This window comes from Sinohyriopsis cumingii, chromosome 10 (genome assembly GCF_028554795.1).
Source record: "Sinohyriopsis cumingii isolate HCF-2022 chromosome 10, ASM2855479v2, whole genome shotgun sequence".
In the NCBI taxonomy this organism is placed as follows: Eukaryota; Metazoa; Mollusca; class Bivalvia; order Unionida; family Unionidae; genus Sinohyriopsis; species Sinohyriopsis cumingii.
Window position 1 is genome coordinate 79,548,279 of NC_142970.1, and position 22,720 is coordinate 79,570,998.

General features: G+C 34.7%; 1 protein-coding gene across 1 annotated transcript in view; it reads right to left on the reverse strand.

Moving 5' to 3' along the window:
• Positions 1 to 22,720, reverse strand: part of LOC149790457 (electroneutral sodium bicarbonate exchanger 1-like) — a 179,242-nt gene that overhangs the window by 61,660 nt on the left and 94,862 nt on the right. Inside the window, exons 7-8 of the mRNA XM_089972516.1 lie at positions 9,946 to 10,073; positions 5,141 to 5,383 (exon numbers count right to left, since the gene is read on the reverse strand). Of these exons, the coding sequence (XP_089828642.1) occupies positions 5,141 to 5,383; positions 9,946 to 10,073 (371 nt within the window). The remainder of the gene's footprint in view (positions 1 to 5,140; positions 5,384 to 9,945; positions 10,074 to 22,720) is intronic.

A 22,720-nucleotide genomic window follows, 5' to 3' on the forward strand; every position in this document is an offset into this window, starting at 1 on the left:
TTATTATGGTATTACTAGTTGAGGTGTTTAGGGTGTGCTTCCTACGTTATGTTATTTATAAGTTTTTAGATACTGCCTCTTTAAGTTATTTATTTATTAATGTTTTTAGAGATTGAATGTTATTTATACTTTACTTAGCAAGAGACCGGAGTCCTAGCCGATTACACGGTTCATTAAGGACATCTAGGACCGGAGTCCTAGCTGATTACTCGGTTCGTTAAGGACATCTAGGACATCCGATTTTGCGGTTTCCTTAGTTTTCTATAGGTGCTTCGTAAGTGAATTATTTATTAATACTTTTATAAAATTGAATGATATGTTATGGGTTTTTATGTGGTGGCTTCTAAATTTAATTAGCTAGTTACTGGGTCTTTTGGTTTTGTGGGGATAGTAATTATATTTTGTTCCTAAGTCCTGCTGAGTCTATGAATTGATTTATATTTTTATATGCTGATTGTTTATTTTTATTAGAGTCCATAAGTAACTCTGTGTATGTGTGTGGTGATCCAATCTCTTTTTGGTTTTTGATAAATATTTTCAGAGCGGGTTGATATTTTGGGCATATATTGAATAGGTGGTGTAGATCTTCGGTGGTGTGGCAGTTAAAGCAGTTAATGGATGCTGGTTTGGGTCTTATAAACCTTCCAAAACTGCTTGCTAGTTTAGTTTTTCCAGTTAGTATCCTGTTTATGGTTTTCTGTTCTAAATAGGTACCCTTAGGTAGCTGTATGTTCCTATCTACGGTTTTTTGGCTTTCATAGTGCTTTTTATCTTTTGTGGAGGAGTTCCATAAATCTTGCCATGTCTGGTCTATATATGTTTGTGTGAAGCTTAGTGCTTCTGTAGAGCTATAGTTAAGCTTGATAGAGTTTTGATCTCCTAGTTTGGTTTGTGCAACTTTGTCTGCTGTTTCGTTGCCAGAGATTCCAATGTGCGACGGTATCCACATGAGCTCGACTAATTGATGTGCTGTGGTGATATCGTCGATTAATTGGCATGCTCTGTCGAGGAATTGTTCCCTAGAGTGTGTATTGCGATTTTGGATCGATTTGATAATGCGTAGGGAATCCCTTATAATGACTGCTTTAGGTATTTGGTTGTCTTTGATCCATTGTAGTGATTCAAGTACAGCCCAGAATTCAGTGGCGTAAATGGAGCAACAGTCAGGTAATCTGTATCCCGTTTGTATATTGAATTCAGGGATGACTATTGCTGCTGCTGTTCTTAGTGGGTTGTTTGTTTTTGATCCAACGGAATATATTTTAACATAGTCCGGGTATTTTTGGTTGATTTCGTTTACCAGTACAGGTTTTACTAAGTTTTCTTGTCCTTCTTTATTGCCTAATTTGGTAGCTTCAATGTTAATCCTTGGTGGTTTTTGTAACCATGGTGATTTGTTCTGGTCTGTATTGTTTGTTACCTGTTTTTTAGTAAAGGTATCTTTTCTCTTAGTTCAAGGATTACTTTGCCACTTGGTTTGGTGGGTATGATTTTGGGTTTGAAGACAACTTTACACTTATTTAAAGCTATTTTGGTAGGATGGTTGTCTGGGTGGGTATCTAATCGAATGGAGTATCGGAGGAGCAGTTCTTGCCTATGTAATTTTAAGGGTAGTTCTCCTGTTAGTGTTTGTAGTTCTTCTAATGATGTTGAGGGAAGCGTTCCTGTGCATAATAGTAAGGCTTTTCTCTGGATAGTGTCAAGTTTTTGTAGTACAGGTTGCTTAGCCGAGTTATATGCTTGGCAACTGTAATCCAGTTTTGATCTAATTAGGGTTTTATATATCGTGAGGAGGGTTTCCTGGTTGGATCCCCAGTCAGTCCCTGTGTTACAATTCTGGGTGAGTTGTTCAATGTGCTGTTTCCATGTGAGGTGGTCGTCAAAGAACATTCCTAGGAATTTTACTACTGTTACGTATTTGATTAATTGATTTTGTATATAGAAGTTTGGACAGACTAGGTTGTTATTTCGTTTGGGGGTGAATATGATTGCCACAGTTTTTTCATGAGATATTTTGAAACCCCATTTGTCTGCCCATCTCCCTATGTTGTCGAGGCTCTGCTGGATTTCTTTAACTACTGTGTTATTGGCAGGATTTCCATTCCTCAATATGCCACTATCATCTGCAAATTGTGACAAGTTTATTTTTGCAGAGGCTGCATTGAGGTCAAGGTTATTTACCATTAGGTTAAACAGTAAGGGACTTATTACACTGCCTTGCGGTGTTCCATTTTCAAGTGAAAATTCTTCCGAATGGGTGTTGCCTATTCCTGTGGTAATTTTCCGGCCTGTGAGGAAATCGCCAATGCAGTTGAACAATCGTCCAGTTATTCCAAATTGGTTTAATTTGGCCATTAGTCCATTGGTCCATACTAGGTCGAACGCTTTTTCTAGGTCTAGAAAAACCGCTATGAGGTTGCGATCGGTTTTCCTATGTGCGTTAAAAGCGAGTTTGATGTCTGTTTCCAATCTGTGAAGTTGGTCAGTGGTGGACCGTTTGTTCTGAAAGCCACATTGATTTATGAAGAGTAGGTTATTGGTTTCTAGGTGGTGTTTTAACCTATTTGCGATTATTGTCTCCATTATTTTGCAAATATTGTTTGTAAGGGAGATGGGTCGGTACGAATTTATGTTGTTGGGATACTTGAATACACTTTCATTAATGAGTTTACACAGATTTTATGTAAATCAAACCATCCTGACATAGCATACGCTACAGTTAGGATTGATTAAAGACACCAAACTCGGTGTTGTAACATCAGCAAGGGACTGTGAGTTTCCCACAATTGTATGTTTGTGTCTCCCAAACCTTCACCTTGTGCACCCCACTATCAAGTACCAAAATTGATTAAAGTGATAAAAACTGCAAAATTGGCAATGAATATCTGTTTTATATCAGGCAATGAAAACATTCAAGGTTTGTGTAAGGCTAAAGCAACACCTAAGATTTCATTTATTATGAGGCTAAATTAGAATGACAAAAGAGGCCAAATGTGGCAATTGCACAAATTGTCATTTAATTAATGATTTATTACTTTGAAAGGACAAGTATATTTACTGGAAGAGCTAACACTAAAGAGCATTATCTGGATGAGAAAATTCCCTTGTGCATTTCATTTCAGGTTAAACAGATATTCAAACATGTGAAACTTGTCATGACTTTGTCACATGATAATACATTCATTGCAATAATGAAAATATGTTAATACAGTAAATACATAATTTTTAGCACTACCCATTTATTATGTACTATCCTTGGTCCCTTAAAAATGATGTGGAGGATGGAAGAAACAAGTGCCCCATGCCCTTGGGATATCAAGTGTAACAGTGCAGACTGTACATTTATCACTCCAAACTGTGGATGAACCAACAGCTTACAGATGATGCAACCATCCCTATTTCCTTTCTTCACATCAAATATCTCTGATAAAGCAAGAAGATATAAACTTGATCTAAATACAGCTTGAAATCCACCAGCCAGTATTATGCTATTTAAAGGCCAAAGTTCTGATTCAAACAGGGGCTATAACTCTGTACAATGTTAGTTGAAAATGACTAAAATCTCGGAAATTATATAGCAAAGTTTTAAGTAAAACAAGAACCACAACTCCACAGAATATTGCCAAAAATCAGTGAAGATCCTGTATTAGAGCAAACTAAATTTCAAATGAATCCATTAAGTCCTTCCAAAAGTCTGGATATTTAGGTCAATGGCAGAAGTACCATGAGATCCACCACTGGACTGTCAAACTGGTATGCATTAACAACTGGAGTGTGAAAATGGCGTGTTCTATCCCCCCTTTTGTTGGTCATCTATACACATCAAATCACAAAATGAACAAGATCCACAACTAGAAGACCTAAATGAATTGCTGTTCACTGATGACAAAGTTTACTCAACAGAAAAATACCTTCAAACTTTCTTGCCTTAACAATATGATGTGAAGATCAATGAAAGCAAAACAGCAACAATGGTGATGAGCAGAATACATAAAAATACACATCAAAATTAATAACAAAGATTAAAGCAAGTAAAAGAATTGAAATATCTTGGAACTCTATTCACAGAGGATGGAAAGAAAGACAGAAATCAAAACCAGAACTCAGAAAGACAAAAATGTTAATTATCAATTAACCCCTGTCTTAAAATACAAAAATATCCCCATGGAAAATAAATACAACTAATAAATACAATATTCAACCCAACAATGTTATATCAATGCCAGGCACTAAACAAGAAGCATGTGCATAAAATAAATCACATGTGAAATGAGATGCTTGAGTAAAACAGTATACAAGATCAGTTAAGGAAGGGGATGATCAGGGAAATAGCTGGAACAACACCTGTCATGGACTACATTGAGACAAAGAATTAAATGGTATGGACACCTCAACATAATGGACCCCCAACAATCTGCCACTCAAGCATCCAACATAAAAAAAATCATGCTTTAAAAGGAAAAGGAGGACCATGGAAAAGATGGATTAGTTGAGACACAGAAAAAGACAATATGACAAGTGAATCCTCACACCTACCTCTTGACCGGAAACTCACCCACAATGCTTTACATCACAAGAAGAATCGTAAGAAGGTTGTAGGCTTTTTTTAAAAGTAAAATCTCATCAAATTTCTTTTAAATCAATGAAATCCTGCGAATGTTATTTTGTGGAACTAAACATGCAAAGTTCTAAGTCAAACTGGCATCATAACGATGCAAAAATGTTGCCAGAAAACACTAAAAATTTAACCTGATCAATGACTTCTTAATTATAAAACCTCACCCCAAATCTGGTTTCAATCCCTAATTTCAACTTTAATAAGCACAAACCATACAGCAAAGTTCTAAATAATACTGGGGCAATAATGACAATGAATTTTGCAAGGAAATGGTGAAACTTAACCAAGATCTTCTTAATATAAAGTCTCACACCAAATGTTTCTTCAATTTATAAAGTCCTTCAAAAGTTACTGCAGGGAAATACAATTTGTGATGGACGTTATGTGACAGATGGACGTGGGCAACCCTACTTGCCTCTGCCACAGGTCTAGCTGAGGTATTAAAAACAAAATGTCCCAAGTGTCCATTATCAGGATGTATCCCAAAATATCCCCTACTGGGCAAACCAAATCACTACATACCTCATCTGACATCAGTGTAGCAATAGACCTGCCAATCTCGTGATACTTCCTGTCATTTCCTTTTGGGCCCACAAGAAGGAAGATGAACCTTGTGGGAATAGGGACCTCTGTCAAATCCCCCATCATGGTGGCCTTGGAGAGTCGAACAAAACCCACAATCTGATGGTTGAGAAAATCCACCTCACCAACAAGAATATTGGCTGCCTCTGCTCCTTGTGGAATTTTCTTCATAAAATGCACATTCTGAAAAAAAGAACATCACTGTGTGCATGAAGGAGTTACAATTATAGGGCTATAAAAATAAAATACTCTGCTATCTCCCCAGACTTTAAATTTTTGCATCATGAATTTTATGTAACCAGGAAAAGTACATACTGTTTTAAATTTTAAAAAATAGTGAAACCCATTTCTTCCAATTATGTATGAATTCTATGCATATCCATAAGTGGCATTCAACATATGCATACTCTGATAAATGCATACTCTTATATATGCATACTCTCTGATATATGCATACTCTGATAAACGCATACTCTCTGATTTATGTATACTCTATGATCTATGCATATGTGTGATTTACAGCTGATTAAAACGCTGTTGACAAATAAAGAATAGTCAGTTGCTGGATTGAGGCAATTCACGATGTTGTTAAATATGATGTTCAAAAGGGTGACTGACAAATATGCTGGCCAGAGGTATCACATATCTTTCATAAATTGTACCAGCATACATGTTAGCCTTAACAAGAGTCCCTCGAAGGGACTGAAATTTTACTGGCTGAAAAATATTCCTGGGAATTCAAGATAAGACCTTTCCTTCCTTTAAAATGTGGAATGTTGAAAACCATCTTTGATAATTTTCAGTGTTAACAAGATTTTCAAATTAGCTGCTGTGGTGGACATATTAGATGTCAACTTGGCACTGTTTTCATTTAGGACCAAGAAGACATCGTAAGAAGACTTTTGGTGAAAGTGAAAGTACAACGTCGATTTGACCAGTCATCTACATGTGATGAAATCAAGACTGCCACTGTGGCAGTCATATTACAAGTCTGAACATTACAATTTTCATTTATGTCCAACCAGACAATGTATTAAGTCTTTCAGTGAAAACCCTTTCTGATATGACCTTTCATTCAGAATAAGTAGTGGTAACATGACTGTCAAGATTGTCACTGTGGCAGGCATGTGAATGTCTGAATGGCACCGTTAGGACATCAAAGCTGATACAACCATCCATTCAGGAACAGTCATAACAATATTTCAAGATAGCCACAGTTGTAGCCATATGGGTCGCTGTATGTGTGTGTGATTGGATTTTTTAGTGTATCTTTTTAAAAATTCAGTCATATTACTACAATGTCTGCAGTTTGGCAGTTTATAGTGACGTCTAGCACTTGGGCATCATGCTGCAGACATGTAGCATAACGTCCCACCTAGTAATATTATCCTGACACCAGGCCGACCTGTCCTAATGCTAACCTCTTTATGCTGAGTGCCTAGTGAGGCAGCTGTTAGTAACATTTTTACAAGTCTTTGGTTTGACTCTGCTGGGGTTCGAAACCATGGCCTCCTGCATCCGAGGCTAACACTCAAACCACTTGTCCACCAGAGTAGTCCGCCATTGGGTCATCTGATCAACACCGTTTTCACTTTGGAAAACTATAAATAATAAGAAGTCTTCCGGTGAAAACCACATGGCGATATTACTTTTCATTCAGGAAGTTTATTATAAACAAAATTTTTAAAATGGCCATTGTGGCAGTTATATGATATCAGATCGGCACCATTTTCATTTAGGATCAACTAGACAAGAAATCTTCCTGTGAAAACCCCATGGTCATATTACATTTTTTAAAGAAGTAACAATAATAAGATTTTCAACATGGCTTCTATGGTGGCCATACTGGACATCAGATTAGCACCATTTTCATTTAGGATCAACTAGACACCTCAATAAATCTTTTTGTGCAAAACCTTTTATTGCTTTATTTTTTAATGTACCAAACAAGCATAATCAATATACAGGTGAGTATAAAATGTAATTTCATGAAGAAAGCAAAACGATTATGCCAAAAGCATCATTGTTGTCATTTATATGAAAATCGTGGTGATCATATTGAACATTGTATCAACATGGTTTTAACTTAGAACCCACTAGACATCCTAAAAGGCCTTTCAGTGATATGTTGCTATGACCAGCCAGTAGAATGTCAGGAGCAGTTGTTGTTGTTGTTGTTATAAGGCTTAATGCCATTTTTCAGCACAAGATAGGCTATACATGGCAGCCAGTATAAATGGTAGACGAAAAACCCTGAAAAGCCCCCAGAACCAATGACCCATAAGCAGCTACTGGCAAGCTTTCTCATGTACCCACTTGTATGTTACATGTTTAGGCTCGAATAAACAGTAACAAAAGAAAGAATGAAAACAACAAGCTTTGAAAAATTTAACAAATAATTTATTTCCCTGGAAAAATACTGTAAAAACAAGAACTTACGGTTTCAAGAATCAAATCCAAAAATAATCCAGGAATAATCCACAAATAAAATTTTAGAAGTCCTAATAATAAAATGTTCTAATGAATTCAAGTTCAATTCCGACGAAGAATCCAAGATGGAAGGTGATGATGTATGCTGTATCCTGTTCAATGTTGTTGTCTACAGTTGCTTGTAAAAACCCAATAATCCTCGGTTTTGGAAATTCAAATAAAATTTTAAAGAAATGTCTTTGTTCAAGAATTCTGTATAAGCACAAAAATATTTCCAAGAAACTAATTATTCTTTTAGAATCCAAATAATCTGAAGAAAAATTAACAGATAATTCGAAAACTGGCTACAGCAGAAGGAAATGAGATGACATCAAGCATTTTTAAGCCCAGACTGTGAGATCTCTCTTTAAACATCACTAATTATACCAAGTAATGCCTAATTGCAAAATAGAGGATCACGTGATCAAGTTTACATATAAACAATCACGTAGCCCAAGTATGACCTTGATAAAAACCAATCATTTTACTCCAAGAAAAAAATGTTTACTTCACTAAAACTATTTACAAGCCTAGGGTCAGGTATTCAATACAGCCTCAATCTCAGCCTTATTATTCCCACAATAAAAATAAATATAAAAAAAACTTGTTTGCGTGTCTGTTACTAATTCTGAATTAAAATTGGGAACCAGTTCAGCCTTATGTTTACTAAAATGAACAGTCAAGGTCTAACTATTTTCTGGAAAAAGTATAAAGTTCCTAGTAAACAGAACTACATTATTTTGACATATAATGAAATTAAAAATAGAAAGCTTTTAAAGCTTACAAACAATTAAACAATTAAATCAGATATAAATTAAATCAAATATACATAACACCCACAGTGGCTGAACCTGAGACTCGAACCCATGCAGACAGAGGTGAGATGGCATTGGTCTGTAATGGTGAGCACTTTAGACCACTCAGCCTTCAGGAGGAGTAGCAGTAAGTTATATTTTCAAGATGGTTACTGTTATGGCCATAATGGATGTCCAAGCAGTACCATTTTCATATAGGACCAACTAGACCATATGATGAATGTGCCTGTTAAGTTACATGGCAATCCTGCAAGAAGTTTAGCAGGGGTAGCAATAACAAACTTGTGCTAACAGACAATGGACACCAGATCATCCCATAAACTCTTCTGGTCTATGAGCGGTAGAGCCAATAAAAAGTAGATGCAAAGACTGTTTTAGATGTAGGATGAATAGAAGTTTTTTCATTATGCCATACTTTAATGTGCTGCCAAAAGTTTTCTCCAACTCAAGAAAGATGGCTACTATGTTCTTTCATTATGAAAGCTAATATGATCAGTTTTTCAAGTCTGACTAATGGGTAGATTGTGCAACTTTGATGTCAATATCCACAATGAAAGTCTGACTAATGGGTAGATTGTGCAACTTTGATGTCGATATCCACGATGAAAGTCTGACTAATGGGTAGATTGCGCAATTTTGATGTCGATATCCACATTGAAAGTCTGACTAGTTTGCTGGACTCTGGATACCAATACAAAACACAACTAGGTTATTTAGTTCTGAGGCAAATGTGCCTTTCCCAATGATGCACCATCTGGGCTGATCCAACATAAGGAGTCGAAGCCAAACCCTTGTAGTCACATGTCTGACTCACCAACCAATTAAGCCACCATGGTTTCTACCTCTATTGGCTGACTGCCTCATGATGTGCAGGTGGGCACATCAGTGTTATTTTGAGTACATCTGGGTACTATAATATCAATCAGTCTGGCTGAAATCAGGAAAAATGGATTGGCATACCACATACCTAACAACCCTCTCAGCACCATACAAAGAAAACTCAAGTGCATAACAATCAGTGTGCAAATTAGGTGAAATAAACACTGAATGTCCAGTATATGCAGTAAAACCATCCCATAATATGTGCATAAATAAACAAGTCTATTCTATAAATGAAAACGGTGGAGGGGGTTTTCTCACTTCATTTTAAAATAATGGGAGGGAAGAATTTTCAAACTAAATCAGTTGATTTTTTTAATTGCAATTTTTTAGAAATTAGTCTGAATCCCACAATGCAGTATTGTAGAAAGTCCCTGATGAAACTCAGATAATCACTATCCTGGAACAGACTCTCATTAAACTAGGAAAATCAGGATTTTGAACTCGTATAATCAGGGATTAAGTATAAAATACCTTTCCTTCTGACCCGCAAGATAATAAGTCCATTGTTGCAGACATTTCAATGGTTAGTCTCAAGACAGGACACCAAGAATTGCTTATGGACAGCCTAAATCAACTAACCTTGTGGGCTGATGCATTTTCCTGTAGATCAGTGCTGCTGGAACTCTGCAACATTCCAGATTGGAATCGCTCTGGAATTCCCTGAAGATTTGGCGTTGTATAGACACCTGTCATGTTGTCCTTGTCACCTGCAGTGATTACATGAAATTTTAAAATTGTTCCAAATGAGTGAAATTAAGCCTCAACCTAGTATTCTCCACATGCTGAAGTGCCATGTTGGAATGGAAGCTAGAATCTTAACATATTTAATCAAATATTCAAGTCTATCCATGGAATGAAAATTTACATGCAGCAAGAAAACCAAACAAAGTTTAAACAGTTCTTTTATTCTTATACTGTTCAAAGGTTAAGAAAAAGTTTCCAATTTAATTCTCTTTTTATACTGTGAATAATCTCAGTTTCATGCTAATAAGTTTAAAATATGTTTTTTTGTTTTTTGGTAGTATATAAGGCTTGATGGTCATCCATCACAACTCTGCTTGAAAAGATATACATACTCATGTTGGATTTTCACTAAAGACTTTTTATAATGTCCAGTTGGTCTTAAATGAAAATGGCACCAATCTGATGTCCAATATGGCCACCACAGCAGCCATCTTTAAGATCTAGTTATTGTTATTCCTGAATGGAGAGTCATATCTTGAAACTACTGTTATCTCAACTTCTCTACGAATGGGGTCTTATAATACCAACTTGGTCCTACCACGAATATGACTGTCTTAAAAATCTTGTTGTCACTATTCCCCTGCATTAATGGATGATCATTATGACAGGAGTTTTTCAACAAAATAAATAAAATGTCCTATATGAAAATAGTACCAAGCTGACATCTAATATAAGTACCAAAATACAGTTAATTTGAAAATCTTGTTATTCCTGAAAGTACCAGAGAGGGTATCAACACTAAACAGTAAAAAAAGAAAGAAATGGTCTCATCTTTAATTCCTGTAAATTTTTTCTGCCCAGTAGACCATCAGTCCCTTCAAGGGATTCTTATGCTAAATTTTATTTTTCTTATGAATCATGAGAATTTATATTGACATTTAAAACAATATTTGAGAAATTATCACAATTACCTTTAAAGAGCAGTTTCTATTTATTCTAGTGTTGCCAAACAGTGGAACACTATTCAATAAGAAAATGCAAAAGGCACTCAAGCATACAAATTAGGTCACACTGTACTAGTTTTTGGTATGGTTAAGTTATTTAAGTTCAGAATATTGAGATGTAATAAATGAACTGCTCAGGATACAAAAGTAACTCAAGCATGCAAATGAGGTCAAATGGACCTAGATTTGGCATGGTCGAGTTACTTTCATCAAGCTTTTATCTATATATATGTACCAATTTTCATCAGAATAAGTGAAATAGTCCACGATATTGAGGGGTAATGAAGAAAAGCATGGCTTCATGCACTTTTCGACTGTGATTCGGAGAATGAAGCTGACTTGGAAGGCTTTCAAGACGATAGGGTCCGGGATGATTTTCGCCTCGGTTGCAGCCAAGATTTAAATTGATAGAAGGGGCAACTGTTCAACATCCAGAAGTTGCCGATGCACAACATTACTTTGAGTTACTTTGGGATATTTAATCTGGAAAAAAACTTGTTGATGAAACAAACCATTATGCTGAATAGGAGCGCAGAAAAAAATCCCCCCCCCCCCGCCGCTGCTGTATTATGCTCCGTTATACCACAATGTATTTAGAATTGCTTCTCAGGAATCAGGCACTGCAGTTGAAATTGGTAAACAGGATAAAATGGGTTAAGTATATAGGCATTATATATTTCTGATTAGACATGACGAAAGTGAAATTTAAATGCATTTATTTTCATTCTAAACCGAGTCAGCAATGCTAACCACAGAACTACTGTCACTCAGCTAACCACTGAGCAACTGCAGCTGTTAGCTAAAACCTGAACCAATGTGGCTCAACTAACCAAGTCACTGCAGCTTTCAGCTAACCAATGAGTTATTGAAAATCTTAGCAAACCACAAAGTAACCAAGGCTCCCATCTTATGACAGCCATAAACTAATGAGCCACCATAACTTTCAGCTAACCACTGAACCACAGTGGTGATCTAACTACTGAGTCACTATGACTTTCAGGTAACCACTGATCCACTGACTTTCAGCTAAGCACTGAGCCACTGTGACTTTCAGCTAACCACTGTGGCATTGTGACAATCTTCTAACTACAGAGCCACTGTGTCTCTCCACTCACTTACTATTAAATTCCCTGAGATTTTTAGAAATGGAAATTAATGTATGCTATATGTTGTAAATAGTCATGATGGTGATAACATGCAATCCAGGCAATTTAACAAACATGAAATCTGAACTTACATGCACACTGTTCTGACTGATGTTAAAGTTCTTAAAATAGCTCTGGCAAATAACATAGAACATGCATCAAACTCCAGCTATACTGAATGTATCATGCACTGAGTAGTAAACTTGCATAATGTGACAATCAAAAGTATGTTTGTCGCCTAGCAACAAAGTAACTTATCAACAAATAAAAATACTTTGGATCAAAGCAAATTATAAAACTGAGCCTGCTGCAGATTTCACTGGAATATAAGACTTGTAGATAAGGTGTTTGGTGCTTCAAGAAGTTCAATTACATGTACCTGAAAGGCAACTGTTTATAAATAATATGGATATATTGTATATACAATCAAAATACAACAAAAAATCTACATTAGTGGACATGATCATGCAAATGACACCTGTCCATGTATGAAATATAAGAACTTCCACTTCTTTTATATAAAGTATTTAAAGAAAATGGTTACTATACTGTTAACCAAATGTAAATTTATAGCTCTGATTTACAGATACAAAATGTACACAGACATTTTTAATCAAACTTAAGTCAGTAAACTATGCACTTCATAGCTTTGAATAAAGTCAAATTACCAATATATCTAGCTGTCTGTATCTCTATGTTATTTAAACAATCTTCATCCACCATGTGGCTAATCATGAAATCTCAGTGACTTGATTGACTTGTAGAAACTAGTTTCAGTTTGTGACATACAGAAACATTTTCTGTGTAATGGTAATCAAATACTCATTTCACCTGAATATATTACAATTACCAACCCAAAAGTTGTCTCATTTCTCAAATAAATCTCGCCACGTAAGTTCTTCTCATATGCAGTCTAATTGTCCTTAACAAAAATGTGCACAAATTTATTTGACCCAAGTTGACCTGAAATCTGATTAAATCTTATTATTATTCAGGACCTAAATACTCTTCAGAAAAATCATGCCCGGGCGGGGGGGTGGGGGGGGTGGGGGGGGGTGAAGGAGAATGAGAGGGGGGGATATCACCTTAATACACCACTCCCTCGATAACTCATGCCCTAATAACTTGTGAACCCGCTTATAATGCGGGGTCAGGCATGGATCCCATTTTTTAAACCAGAAAATACTCCAAAAATGTATCACTATTTGTTGAACTTGAAGAAAATCGCGATCAAATTTGGAAACTTTGATGTATCACTCATTTAATCATTGAAAATGGTAGATAGGACCTGGACATTTTAATCAGCACTATGAAATATCAAATTTAACAATAGATCATACATTTTTTTTTACATTTTCTTTCCAAACAACATTCTAAGTACAGCGCAATTAAAGATATGTAAGGAAATTTTGATCAATGAAAATGTCACTCATGCTGAGTGGAGGCAGTACTTTAATAAATAAATACAAATAAAATAATTCTTTTATCAATTGAAATTTGTGTTCTAGTTCTATCTTTTAATTCCTTTTAAGTGTAGTCATCATAAATGCAATGTGTCCTCTTGTACTTAAACATAAAATACATCAATCTACCGTAACGGCTATGCCTGCGTGCGGTCTATGTTTGTGGACTCAGTTGTGCGCGAGTTATTGAGGGAGAGGTGTACATGCATTTGCAGGATTGAGTATACAATAAATATCTTATGATGAGCCCAAAGAATCTTTAGAAAACTGCACAATCTCTCTAATGCAGGAATCAAGGCATTATATATACACTAGCATCATACCTCCCATGCATATTCTAATAGCTCTTGACTTAACAATAAATTGTGATACCAACTCTGAACAGTTGGCAACTGTTTTCAGGAATTAAAAAGAGTGATGAATGGGTCAAATCACAATCAGAATTCTGAAATATGATATGAGATATGGGTGTTTGTTTTTACAAGGCAATTGTCTTCTTTTCATTCACAAACCCCCTCATGCACCAACTGAAACTTCTGTTGAATTTATGGCACTTAGCCCAACACCCTGCAAGAGAGAGATAAATTGGCCATGAAATTTTCATTTGTGGCAGTTTTGTCTGATGTTACAACTATTTGCCACTTTACACAAACATATTTATATATTTTCCTGAGTTTGGGCTTAACATAAAAGATATATTGTAACTTATCTTTGGAATCAGAAGTCCAAAAATTCATCACCATTCTATTTCGGGCCATTAGACAGAAATAACATGCATGTCAGTTGAATTGTTCACTTAAAATTAAAGCTGCATTTCCATGATAAAAGTTCTTGTATCATAAAAATTCAAATAAGTATCTGACACATTTTTTGCTGCTTATAATTCTTATATAATCACTAAGTTTTGCTGTCATTTGTGTTCATCATGGTAGACAACTAGCATGTAATGTTCATCATGGTAGACAACTAGCATGTAATGTTCATCATGGTAGACAACTAGCATGTAATGTTCATCATGGTAGACAACTAGCATGTAATGTTCATCATGGTAGACAACTAGCATGTAATGTTCATCATGGTAGACAACCAGCATGTAATGTTCATCATGGTAGACAACCAGCATGTAATGTTCATCATGGTAGACAACTAGCATGTAATGTTCATCATGGTAGACAACCAGCATGTAATGTTCATCATGGTAGACAACTAGCATGTAATGTTCATCATGGTAGACAACTAGCATGTAATGTTCATCATGGTAGACAACCAGCATGTAAACACTATGGTGAACCTGCAGTGCCTAAAGTTTGCCAAGCAGGTTTTGAGTGCCAACGGCCAAGTTGTGATTTGAAGTCTTGGCTCCAAGCCCACATAACAGCAATGTGTTATTTTTGTATGCCCATGAATACTGTTCCTGTATCGTCAACAAGAACATGACCATACAAATCTACTTGACCAAATTTATAATAATGCATTTAGTTTATCAGTGCTAAAATATCAGAAATTAGATCAACTTAAAAACTTTCACCCGAGTTTATGAAAATATCTGAATTGTACCAGTAAACAATGTTGAAAATAAATTTAAAAAGAAAAGATAATACCAATGTTTGTGTCCACAAAGGCAAGTTCTCTATGGAAGATTTACTAGTGAAAAGGCTAGTTATGGTTTCAAAAATGAGTGACAGATTTTCCAAATGAGTTCTAATCTGCTACAAGAGAATAATATCCCAAGACAACCAAGTGGCATCTAAACAGTTCTTCTGTTAATAATATTTAAAATTCAATACAGCTGAGACTTTGCCAAGACAAACAAAAAGAAATAGCAGTTGGTAGATTTAGGTGGTGCAATTAAGCAATAGATCCTGGTACATGTATCAAGATTATTGATGGCTTGGAGGGTTAGGTTAATATTAAATTAAGCAGGATCAAAGGGATGAACATCAATAATCACATTTTTTTTCCATGGTTACGAACAAACAACCAATATCCCTTGAAACAGACATAATCTGACATTTAAATGTATAAAGTAATTTTTATTTTCCTAAATTTTATTGAGAAATGTAATCACTTTGAGTCTAATAATTTACAGAACTTGACCAATTTCCCTTTACATAGGTAGACTTACTATTCAAGACCAAAAGGCTAATAAAGCTTAATATAGGAAAAGTGCCTACTATTAGAAATACAAACTATTGTTAGTAACAGTGAGTAGACAACATGCCATCAGCTTGAGAGAGAGAAATCCCTCCAAGCCACTAAAACAAAATCACTGAATGCTCAGCATACATTTGTCTTTCATGGAAATGCAGCTTAAATTCCATGTGAATCCTAATGCTTGTCTTACTTCTGATTACAGTCAGAGAGTCTGATACTGATCTCCCAGCTGGAACTGTTGATATGAAAAAATTAATAAATTCTATAAATGCCAACAGTTGTTTAAACAAACTGCATACATTCTATTACTTCAACTAGTGCCCCTGTTCTCTTAGCTGGACCTGTAGATATGAGTGATATAAAATAGTACATTAAATGCCTGCCATGCAATAATATTATTATTATACTTCTTTTATGTGAAATCCACTTTCACTGGTCACATATTCTTGTACTAAATGACGCTATAACAGTTTAACTTGTGTACAATGCCATTGTTGCTAACTGATGTTGCTTATCAATACTAAATTTAACAGGGTATTTCCCTCTAGTAATAAAGACATCATCATCATCATTATTATTATTATTATTATTATTATTATTATTATTAGAATGATGAAATACCTGTCTAACTAAACCATACACAGAAAATTTTAAGCCTTAGTGTTTGCTCATTTCAATCTAAAATGAAATTATGATGGAATCCATCTTGTAAGCACACAAGATTACATACATGTAAATTTATCATAAAGATAAATTTAAAACATTTAATCATAAATCAGCTGAAATATATCTAGCAATACCACCATTTAAAGAAATGTCTTGATGATTGACTGATTGAATGATTGATTGATTGATTGATTGATTGATCGATTAACATCAGATTAGCATAATAAAATTAAATGCCTTGCCCAGAAAGACACCAGAGCAGCCCACCTGGGCATGATTTAAAATCAGCCATCAGCTTATTGCAAGTCTGGCAGATGAACGACTGTGTTACCACTGATACCTTACTTGATGAATAATGTCAAGCTCTATAGTACGTTATATCTTAATATTTACCACAGGATGGTGTCTGCTTGTATCAAAGTTACTTATTTAACATACAATGGGGCCTGCTTGTATCCAAGTTATATATTTAAAATACAAAGGGGTCTGGTTGTACCCAAGTTGCATATTTAACATAAAATGGTTCTGGTTGTATCCAAGTTGCACATTTAACATACAAATGGGTCTGGTTGTATCAAAGTTGCATATTTAACATACAAATGGGTCTGATTGTATCCAAGTTGCATATTTTATTATTTAACATACAAATAGGTCTGGTTGTATCAAAGTTACATATTTACCATGGGATGATGTATGTTTGTTTCCAAGTGAAACGAACTCACAAACACTAAAACGCACAAACTGCTTTTATCAATGAAACAAGGCCTGGATTTCAACAAAAAGAAGCAATGCCTGGGCATAAACTTAAGTGTTACTAAGGTTTCAGCAGTCTGATAGGCTGAAATTTAATTCTGAATTAAAACTGACCAATCAAATGTTGAGCCCAGCCTCAATGTTTGTGTTGGTGAAATTGGAGCCCAAGTTCTCCTCTATCATGGTAAAGCAAAGTTTATAAAACTTGTACAAACCAAATTGTACTGTATATTACATACTAATACAGGAAAACCTAAGAAAACACTCCAATATAAAGCACACAAGGTCAGACAACACCTATGTGTCCTTTTCCTCAATTTCTTTATTTTTAACCTCACGTTACGATCACCTGTCCATAAAGGATGCAAATGTCTGGTTCTTTGAGTGTCATTTATAGACAAGTTTTACCATCCTTGATGACATAAACCTTCTCAAAATTGTATGTTCCAATTCTGAAGTGAAATATGCTCTACTCTACAAAGAAGATTATGCCATTTGACCAGATGAAAAATTACCAGTAGGCCATAAAAGTCACATGTTCATTTAAACCCCAAAAGGTCATTTACTACAAAAAAGTGGTCAAATACAACTTGAAATATATTATTTTACTGCTTTACAACAAAAATCAAATGGTTGGTTCATAAAACCTGCTATACAATACTTTTAAAATCTTGCATTACCATGTGTACATTTATACATATAATATCAATATACTGCAATAGCCCTGGGTTATGCATTCTGATTATTATCATATAAAAGCATAATAATACAGAATTCCTTCATTATAATGGGAGGCATAACATACACTACCTTATAGTGAGGAATGACTGTACTGTGTCATCCATTTTCTCTGGAAATACAAAGGAACCTGCGTAGTTAGTCCTTGCTCAAATCAGAAATATAGGACAGAACCAATAAAACAGTGTTGCACATTGTGACAGTATTCTGCTTCACTGTCCAATCTATACAAGAGTGAACCAGAATACTAACAAAAGGCCCAAGTGGGTTTGAGAATGTTCACCTAACAGTAAAATGCAAGAGCAGTTGGTCAAGACAGCTGGATTAGTTGGATACTTTCTGTTGAAATTTTTGTCAAGTCTGTTGATTGCACATATTTTAAAAAAACATTTAAGGTTTATAGCAAGTTTGTCGATCTGCATAATTTCTCCAATATTGAAAAAAAACCTATGCCAGGATGATGCATCAAAGTTGTTCTTTTACATGAAGCTGGGTAAATATTTGTCCATGTTTAACGGAAATTGTAAGGTCCTCTATGCCAGGATGCTTTCTGTCCAACTTAGTAAAATTCAGCTGAGCAGTTTTTAAAAGAAGCTGTTTAAATGTTATTTCCTTTTTTTATAGTAACTGTAGCCACTGTTGATGAGAAATCAGCATCATTGGTAGAAATTTCCAGTCAACAATCCAGAATGCATTAAAATTGGAACAATTCTAAACAGTTTTTTTGGAGAAGTGGATTATATTCTTTTTATTTTTAGTAATGGCAGCTATATTTGATTGTGGATGGGATAAGAAGGCCTTTAATTTGTTTATATTGTTCGCAAACGTGGCCATATTTGATGGCAGATCATCATCAGCTGTAACAAACTTGAAAGCACTCTATTCCAGGATGCTTTTAAAGTTTTTCCTAATACTGTATTAGAAATGGCAGTCGCATTTGATAGCAATTCAGTATCATTTGAATTTCTTTTTAAAAGTTTCATGCCTGGATGCTTTATTTCAATTTTGATCAAAAACATCTAATGAACAGTTTTTAGAGAAGCTGTTTTTGAAGTTTTTTCTACTTATAGAAATGGCTGCCATATATGAAGACAGACCAGCATTATTTGACCAAATTTGAAAGAGCTTCAAGTCTGGATGCTTTCTTTTCAAATCTGGTAAAATTATACTGGCCAGTTCTTGAGAGAAACCATTTAAACATTTTTATATTTGCTAGTAATGGTGACCGTATTGAATGACAAATAATTTGAAAAATTTCAAGAGCTTCATGTCTGAATGGTTTCTGTCAAAATTTATTCAAATTCTATTGAGCAGGTTTTGAGACAATGCAAATAGGAATTATAAATGGACAATGCACAGTATATGAAGAAACATACCACAAGCTCACATGGCTTTATAACCAGGTGAACTAAAAACAGTGTTGCACTATGTGTATTCCAGCTCAGTGCAATGCATTCAACAGTAAACCAGAATAGCAAAAACAATGTTGCACAGTATGAATTACGTATTCTGGATCACTGCCCAATAGTATTCTGGATCACTGTCCAATAGTATTCTGGATCACTGTCCAATATGCTGTTCATTTAGCCAGATTAATAAAAACAGTGTTGCACATTGAGACTGACAGGGGTTTCAATAAGAAATTTAAAAAGAGCTCGAAATACTTGAAAGTAACGAGACAGGGGCGATGTGCAAAAGGTTTCTCTTGCATGCCAGAGGGCAATGCCTTGGAGGTGGGAGGGGGGAGACGACAGCCTACCATTCAATGAAATGCTGTTGGTGCATCAAGTTAGAATGCATCAAGTTAGAATGTCTTTTGTTGATATGGAAATGTAAAAATTTTAAAATATTTCATTTTGTGTTTCAGAATACTGTTTAAAAAACTATTGATGATCTTCTGGGTTCTGCCCTGTTCAGAAAGAAACAATTTATTATGCAAAATCATCAGGTTCATTGATAGTAACAGTGAACCACCATGTTCTTTGAATGAAATGGTCATGTCTTAATTACTTTGCTGATATAATTAAAATCAATATCAAGATTTACAGATTAAAAAAAGTAAACTGAAGTTCTATAATGATACAAAAAGTACAATGAATCAACTTAAGAAATGGCTAAAGTGTGGTCATCAAAGACCTGCATGCAGTGAGGGTATAAAGAAAAATATATTAATCCAGACTGCAGAAGTTCAAAGTCAAGAATACATTGTCCCATACAACCAACTGGAATCCTATGTTAAACACTATAAAAAAGGAACCTAAAATAAAACAACAAATTAAACAATACATTCTGGAGCAGCAATTTTCAAGAATCAGGAGTGCAAAATAATTCAGTCACAATAGTTCCAATCTGTAATATAAAGCTATCTTCTAATTCAGAACAACACATCTAGCATTAGAAATTTACTTCACGCATCTACAAGCCACTAACCATTATGAAAGAGGGTTTCATTTTCTTTCAAGCATTTTAGTAATGACCTACCTTGTTCAGCATCCATAAACCCTACCAGGCCATATTGCCATGGGTGTTGCATACCAAGCCATACTGCCATGGGTGTGATACACTTATACTATTTCAGACCTGCCAACTAAATGAAAACTGAATCAGGGACAGGGTTTCATGGGTGGTTTTAAGGTGGAGAATGCCATCATAAGTATAGTCTTTTGAACAGGACCAAATGAACAGAAATTCCTCTGTGTATTTCTTTCTGTAGTGGACTTTTACATTTAAACTCTTTCTTAGGCGAATTTCATTTTCAAATTACACTTCTTTATTCAAAAATGCATCTATTATAATAAACTGAACACAGCGCAAACCAAACACATTTCAATCAACTTCAAAATGGCAGCTGTTGATACTGTAAATGAAGTTTATCTAATTACTGGATTTGACCAAAAATAAAAAATCTGACCCAAGATGATTGGCTATGGAATCTGCAAAATCACATCCTTTTTTTGTGCATAAAATTACATATTTTTTTCCAATGTGAATCCAGGATGTTCCCAAATTAATCGGGACAGATGGCATGTCTGCTATTTTGTATTCAACATAACTTTCTGAATATTTTATAATAAATGACTTAATTAGTGAAGATATTAAACACTGTCTAAAATTCTTTTTTGTTTTTCTAAACAGATTAAACAATATCATCACTCTTCTAATAAATATCCCAGGAACTTTGTAAATGTGGGCATCTTTTGAACTATTAAACTAAAATGCATCATAGAATACAGGATGATTATCACTGTAACCCTCGACTAAGCCACAAGTTCGTAGCATCATTTTCTGTGGAAAGTCCCAAAGAATATTTATCTTCTTAATTAACAGACCTGACTCAGACAAACCACAACAGTCACCATGGGTCAATTATGCAAGAGTAGTTTCCTTTCTTTTCAGTTGAGAATGTAAAATTAAGTGATCAGCTGCATTCATGTACTTTAATAATAATAATAATAATAATAATAATAATAATAATAATAATTTTTAAAAATTCATAATAAGATTAATAATAATATAATAATAATAATAATAATAATAATAATAATAATAATAAAGACTTTATTTCGAGAAGGAAACTCAATTAGCTATAGAACTCATCTACCTTGAGGCCTTCTATCTGTTATGTTACAGTTACTGTATATACAACATGATGTGAAAAATCTGTCTCGACACTAAATAATTAAGTGATTCTAAAAAATCAAATTATCAAGCCCGGAACATAGGCACAGGCATCTGTGAACACATAAACATGTATCAAATATAAAATATCATCCTGCACTGAAAAATTCAACTGTGAAAATTATGCAAAATTACATAAAAGCCAGTGGTATTTATTTTACTAGAACTGTTCAGTTGTCTAAAGATTTCATCCATTTGAGACAGTAAATATGAGAAGAAGAAATGCTAGGGGCCTGCCTTATGTCACTGGAAATGTTGTTCTATACCAGTGGACCAGTATATTGAAAACAATTCCTTCTTTGGCCTTGGTATAATGTAATTTTTACTTCTTATGAACCTAAAATTTGGAGTACCATCCGCATCTCTGGTGAAAGATTTTGCTTAGATATATACAATTGGCTTTTCTGGATACTTTATATATCAATTTTACCTTTCTAAGAAATATTCTTTCATGTATTGTTAAAATCTTTTTATTATTCAATGCATCCTGGAAATGGTATATGCATTGATCTAGAATGAAATCGAAAGCCCTCTTTGGAGTCTTGAAGGTGTTGTTATGTTTGAATTAGAGGTATTACCCCAAATTACATTACAATAGTCCAGATATGGCTGAATATAATTTTTTATAAAAGATGACCCCATACTGAACAGGAATGTATGTTTTCATTTTCCTCAGTAGCCAAAGATAAGAATTAACATTTTTTGAAACTTGTTTAATGCGAATAGACCAAAAAAGATTGTTATCTACAAACACACCAAGAATTGTATCATGAGAGGTCATATTAAGGCTCACGTTGTCAAAATAGAACCTGGAGTTTGTCGCTATCTAACTTGCTTGTTTTTATTGTGTTGTATCTAGTACGGCTTTCGTTTTTTCTCTGTATTTATGATCATATATGATCATACTGTTTTCCTTGCACCACATTTTAAGTCTGTTTAGAGCATCTTTTACGTTATTTTCAAGTACTGTTTTAGGTTTACCCATCTCAAACAATGTAGTATCATCTACAAAGAGGTCAGTAGAAGAAACTGAAGTTCCCATCTTAAGAGGTAAATCGTTGATAAATAG